This window comes from Echinops telfairi, unplaced genomic scaffold (assembly GCF_000313985.2).
Source record: "Echinops telfairi isolate 266 unplaced genomic scaffold, ASM31398v2 ScPeMD7_655;HRSCAF=1070, whole genome shotgun sequence".
In the NCBI taxonomy this organism is placed as follows: Eukaryota; Metazoa; Chordata; class Mammalia; order Afrosoricida; family Tenrecidae; genus Echinops; species Echinops telfairi.
The window spans coordinates 31,497,188-31,503,518 of record NW_022104553.1 but is presented as its reverse complement, the minus strand read 5'-3'; the positions used below and the strand labels follow the sequence as shown (position 1 = coordinate 31,503,518).

Sequence of the window (6,331 nt, the reverse complement as noted above, 5' to 3'; positions counted from 1 at the left end):
AGGTGTCACCGTCTCTCAAGGGCTTTCTGGACCGCCTGCTGGTGCGGGATCCCGGCCAGCGGGCCACAGCTGCCGAGCTGCTGAAGCACCCCTTCCTGACCAAGGCCGGGCCACCAGCCAGCATCGTGCCCCTCATGCGCCAGAATCGCACCAGATGAGGCCCAGCCCCGGCCCGGAACCAAAGAGCCCCGAGGGCCAGCCTGCTGTCCTGCAGGAGGCCAGTCAGAGACAGCCCTCGCCCCGGGATGCCCTCCTAGAGCACAGGACCTACTACTGAGCTCCCAGCTGACCTTTCGGGAGAACAGGGAGCAAGTGAGCAAGCGAGCACGTGCCCGGAACATCCCCCTCACCCACACCCCCCACCTCCCAGGAAGGACAGCCGGCCCCCATCACTGGAACCCTGCTGCGGGGGCAGGGAGAGTACTGTGGAAGGGGTGTGTGCGTGTGTGCCGGGATGGCCCAGCGAGTGGGCATCTCCAATGTACACCCCTTAGCTATACGGGGGTCAATCATGAATGTCTGAAGGAGTGGCCTTTTCCCTTTGCCCTGTGTACCCTTGGGATGGGTGGCGGTTGGGGGGCAAGCGCCCCGCCCTCCTCGCTTGCCTCTGCAGAAGATGACTACTGGTCTGGACAGCCACCTCTTTTCTAGAAATCTATTTATATTACCGTTTTGTAACACTCGAGCCAGCCCCCGCCTGGGCATGGGCAGCCCTGCCCTGCAGGGTGGTGCGGTGGGGGGCAGAGCCACTATCTGAAGAATCAGGTTCCTGGCCCCTCGGCACAGCTCCGCCCTCATCCTCCCTCAAGTTAGTTTTACAATTAAAGCATTTTCTTGTTTGGGTGTGTGGGGTGTGTCGGGGTGAGGGGTGGGCAGTCAGGTCCACCGAGAGGCACATCAGAAGACAGGTGGCCCAAGGTCGGCCATCGGAACCCTGGGGCTCAGCCTCCCCCTGCCCCCGCCCCCTGCACACTCAAGTGGGCAGGAGGTGCTAAGGTTGATGAATCTGGACTCCATAGGGAGTGTCAGCTGTGGTTCCACTGAGTCCTGGGCAGTGCAGATGGTCAGTACACTTGATGCTCACCTCCAGGGTGTGGGTTTGAGTGCACCCAGGGGTGTGGCGGCCTAGAAACATCAGCCATTGGAAACCCAGGGGAGCCCTGTCCCCGGTCAAGATCAAGGCCGTGGCAAAGGGCTCGGCAGCATCAGTATTCCCTGGGAACTTAGAAACCCAGGTTCCCAGCTCCCACCCCAGAGTGAGTCGGAAACGTGGGTTTTTACAGCCCTCTTGTTTGAATCTACAATCGCTCTCACGTGATGTCGTTCGGCCTTCCACGTCCCCAGGGCCCAGACTCCATCTTGTTGCTCCGACATCCTCAGAGTATGGCTTCCGCCCTCTTGTGGAGACGACTGCCCTGCCTGCCTCCGGAGCAAGGCCTTTCAAGGATGGCCTGGAGGTCGCGCCTTTGCCTTTGGCCTTACCTTAGCCATGCAGCCATGCCCAGGAGGGAGGGAAGTTGGGAAATGCAGTCTCTATCTGTGGGTGGTGATTCAGCACCAGCTCCTAGCCCATCGGTCTCCAGTTCAAAGCCACAGGCCTCCATGGGAAAGCTGGTCAGTCTCCGTCGCCGTCTGATGAGTACAACCTTGGGAGTCCCTTTGGGGTGGCCTGTAGGATCCCATGAGTCAGAATCGCCTGAATGTGATTAGGTTTCTGAACACTGCGAATGCCTCCGCAGCCTTTCTGACCCCAGCCATCCGGAGCCAGCTCAGACCCCACAAGATGAACAATGAGGCCCTCCGTTAACGGTCAAATCCCACGGGGAGCTTTGCTTTTACCAAAACAAAGTGGTGCCCGCGTTTGCTTGGTGGTGAGCTGCCCCCAGGCAGTGCCCACCTGGACCTGCCTCCGCCACCGGGTGCTAGTGTGGTTTGGGGCTTTGTGTAGGATTTGACCGTGGGAGCTAAAAACATTCTCAGGGTAAACCGTCTGCTTTCGTCACTTCCTTGTGTAAGGTTTCTGAACACTACCTTTGGAGAGCGGGCGTTGGGGGACGTTAGCTGCTGACACGACCGGCTTCCCTATGGCAAAAAGGATGAAGGGGTGGTTTGGACTGGTTCTCCCCGGCTGCCAGGGCCGTGCCCCCATCAGCCTGGTCTCGGCTGCTCTGGAGGCCCCATCAAAGCCGCTGTGATCACCTGGGAAGGTGGCAAGAGACTCTCTGGAACCAAGCGGACCAGAGGCGAGACAAGGAGCGCCGGGCTGCGATCTGCAGAAGACCCCAGCGAGCACACGCCCAGGGCCCGGGAGAGTCTGCGTCCTCCCAGGGGCCGACTCCACCTGGGAGGGAGCGCGGCCCTTCCCGGCAGCGCCAAGCCCGTCACCCTGCCTGGGGGTGCCCGCACAGGAAGCACCGCCGAGACCTGTGACCCCGGAACCAGCGGGGTTCGGAGGAGGGCATCTAAAATGATGACACAAACAGTCAAAGTGAGTAAGATCTAGAAGAGGTGTGGTTCTGTGCGTCCAGCCCATCTTGACCCCGGAGGTGAAGGGAGACCTGCCCGCAGGGTGTCCGGGGCTGCTCAGTCCCCCAGGAGCAGAGCCCCCAGTCAGTTCTTCCCCGAGGCATGGGTCCCGCCCACCTATTCCGTTAGGGGCTGAGTAGCTTACCTGTAGTAGCACCGGAACTCCTGCCAGGTGTGTGGACGCCATCACACGGTATGAGCATCAACAAGAGCCCTCTTTCTGCAAAGACCGTAAAAGAGATCTAAAACGAACAACCCCCCAACAAACACACAAACCCTCCAAATTCACTGTCACCGGGTGATGCCCACTCAGCAATCCTCCGGGACAGGCGGAACAGCCCCGGTGGGTTTCTGAGACGGGCACTTCTGGGAGTAGAAAGCCCGGTTCACCTACAGAGTAGCTGGTAGGTTTAAACTGCTGACCTTGTGGTTAGCAGCTGCAAGAAAACGAAACAAGCGGTCACTGTCATCAAGTGCGTTCCGGCTCACGGGGACCCTGTGGCACAGGGTAGAACTGCCCCCTGTGCGTCCAGAGGCCGTAAGTCTTCATGGGAGTAGAAAGCCCCATCTTTCTCCAAAGCTAAAAGAAAGGAGGGAGATCAAATGAGAAGGATGACCAAACGGGGTGGGGGTGGGGGCGACCATAGGCCCCCCCTGGGTTTTCAGCCATGCTGGGGCTTTGTTCTGTGACCCTGTGGAAGCCCCCTCTGGGGCGGGCCACAACCTCGTCATGGGTGTGTGCAGCACAGATGACCTAGATGAGTCTGGACAGTCAGCACCAGCATCTAGAGACTGCATGTGGGGGCCACCCAGTGGTTTGAATCCCCTGCCTGCTTCCTAGAAACACCCCCACCGGGTCCCCAGATGGACCCAGGGACCCATTTCACAGATGTAAAGACTGAGCTCACAGAGGGAAGAGGGAAGGTACCACCCATGGGATCACCAAGAAAGCTAGGAATAGAAGCCGGAAAGAGGCCCAGTGCAGAGAGCCTTTCCCTAGAGAGGGACCCTAATGTGTACCCTTCACCTCCTAAACTGAAAATAAATGTCTATTCATGAAAGCCACCCACTCTCACAACTTCAACGCAATTCCGATCCAAATTCCTGCACAATTCTTCAAAGAAAGGGAAACAGGTCAACTTTATTTGGAAAGGAAAGAAACCCAGGATAAATAAAATACTATTAAAAAGCGTTTGTTTTAAGTAGGAGGCATTTCACTCCCAGACTTTAAAAGCCATTGTTTCACCATGGTAATCAAAACAGTGTGGTGCTGGTCCAGTGTTAGATTAAAAGACCAATGGGTTAGAATTGAGAACGCAGAAATACAGCCGATTGCCTGTAGACACCTAATTTTAGAGAAAGCACCAAAACATAAGAGGGGAAGAGATTGCCTTTTTAATGGTGCTGGGGAAATGAATCTTCACCTGCAAAAGAATGCAACAAAACCCATCCCTCCCACCAGTTACAGAAACGAACTCAAAATGGATTAAGACCAAAATGTAATCCCTAGAACCATAAATCCCATCAATGAAAAAATAAGAACAAACTTCAGGCCCCATGACAAGGCATAAACACACCACCAAACATAATGAAAAATAACCTACACTCTAGAAGACAAAAGGACTGGGGCCTACTAAAAAGACAGCGTTTATGCACATCAAAAGATTTCATCAAGAGAGTTAAGCTGTGCTTGACACGATGGGTGTATGTGTGGATTGTGATAGGAGTTGTACGAGCCCCCAATAAAATGATTTTTTTAAAAGTTAAACTAGAACCCACAAGGGTGGGGGGATATTCAGTAATGATACATCAAAGAAAGGGCTAATTTCAAAAATGTATAGGAAACAGAGCATCTTAAGAAAAATACAAATAGCCCAATCCAAAAATTGGCACATGAATAGGCAATTTACTAAAGAGGACATCTAGGCAGCCAACACGCCCCTGAAGAAATGGGCACATTCCTCAAGAGTAAGAGAAATACAAACGCAAACAACGAGATATCACTTCACACCGACTCCTAGCAAAATTGAATAATAAATGCTGGAAAGGGTGGAGAGAGACTGGGACACTCCTCCGTTGCTGGTGGGTCTGTGGAATTGTACAACTCCTGTGGAAGTCAGTATGGTGCTTCCTTAAACAAGTGACAATTATCAGCTGATCCTTCAATACGCTCTAAAGAAGACCACAACACGAACAGACCTATGCGCACCTATGTTTATTGCAGCAAGTTCTATAATGGCAAAAAGATGGTCGAGGTACGGGTGAGCACACTGGTTCAGTCGGCCATCCAACGGAGTAGGATGCACGGTGAAAGACAGGTGACTGAGAAACACCGCAAGACGTGGACAAGACCAGAGAATAGTCTGCTTAGCAAACGAAGTCAAAACGCGTAGAGACCAATATTTAATGGCACTGTTATTATAAGGAAAAACAAGGATAAGACTAAAGATTACAAGGGGGCCAGGGCAGGGAGACAGGGGGGTGGGGGTCGTGGAGACAGGAAGTAACAGAGGAAGGATAGGAAGGGCGGAACAGCAAGAGAAACGCATTTATGGGAGTGAGGGTTACCCGGGTCTCATCACGGGGTTGACTGAGTGGGCTGTGCAACTACACGGAATATGGTTTTCTTTAAGAGAAGCAAAATAAAAGAATGAGAGTCAAAGCTCACAGCCTTAAAACCCTCCAGACCCCTTAACCCACCCGCCACCACGCATCTCAACCTTGGGTCTCAGCCTTGGATCTAAGCCTTGGATCTCAACCTTGGATATAACTCTTGGGTCTCAACCTTGGATCTCAGCTGTGGATCTAGACCTAGAATCTAAGCCTTGGGTCTCAGCCGTGGATGTGAACCTTGGATCAAACTCTTGGGTCTGAACCTTGCGTGTAACCTTGGATGGAACCCTTGGGTCTCAGGCTTGGTCCCTGTGGCTTAATGAGCCAGACAAGTAGAGCTGGGGTGGAGTTGGATTCTTGAGTGACATACGAGTTCATTTCAAACCTAAGAAGAAAGAACGAAAGAAAGAAACCACCCACTGGTGGAAGTTCTGTAGGGGGGGTACAAGATACCAAAGACACAAATTGGTAGCAAAGGAGGGGAGTGCTGCTCTAACACATACCTCAAGTGAGGAAGTGGTTCTGGAATGGGGGGATAGGTGGAGGTCGGAAGAGTCTTGGGGTGCCTGCTAGTATAAACCTAGCTTGCCTGGAAGCGACTGTTGGTAGAACTGTGGTCGATAAAGGCCACTGTGGAGGGCTCAGGGAGAAGCGAGAAGAGCCATAACAGAAGTCCCCTTCACCTTAGAGAAGAAGTGGGCCCTCAGCAGAACGCTGTGAGATCTGTGGACAGCACACTGCTCTGGCAGAGCCGGGAATGGGAATGATGAACATGTGATCCGATCGTGGAGGAGGGATGACGCATTCCATGCCGTGGCAAAAAGCTTGTTTAAATCATGTCCAAATGATTGGTGGATGGAAGGTAGAGCTGGTGAGGGATGAACCAGGGTATCTGGCTGAGGAAGTCTCTAAGCAAAATCTTAAACTGGCTGAGTGGCTTCTCCTCTTGCTTACAAGGAAATTCGAGAGAAAAGAAATGGGCTTAACCATGAATGGTGCAAAATGAAACCAGCGCTTTAAAACGTGGGAAAAACTGTTGACTGAACACACGCCCTGAAACTCTGAGGACTGGGTGACCCGTGCCTGATTGTTCTACCCAGCTTCCACGCCGGAAAACCTACCAGCTCAGGCGGAAGGGGACGGAGACGGGGTGAGGGAAGGAGACGGCTGACTCTCAGGAAAGGAAGTGGCT

The 6,331-nt window shown here is 53.4% G+C and overlaps 1 protein-coding gene across 1 annotated transcript in view; it reads left to right on the top strand.

Moving 5' to 3' along the window:
* PAK4 (p21 (RAC1) activated kinase 4) overlaps positions 1–839 on the top strand; it is an 11,390-nt gene extending 10,551 nt beyond the window's left edge. The window contains exon 7 of the mRNA XM_030886361.2: positions 3–839. Within this exon, the coding sequence (XP_030742221.1) occupies positions 3–158 (156 nt within the window). The 3' untranslated portion in view covers positions 159–839. The remainder of the gene's footprint in view (positions 1–2) is intronic.
* Positions 840–6,331: the final 5,492 nt, after the last annotated feature.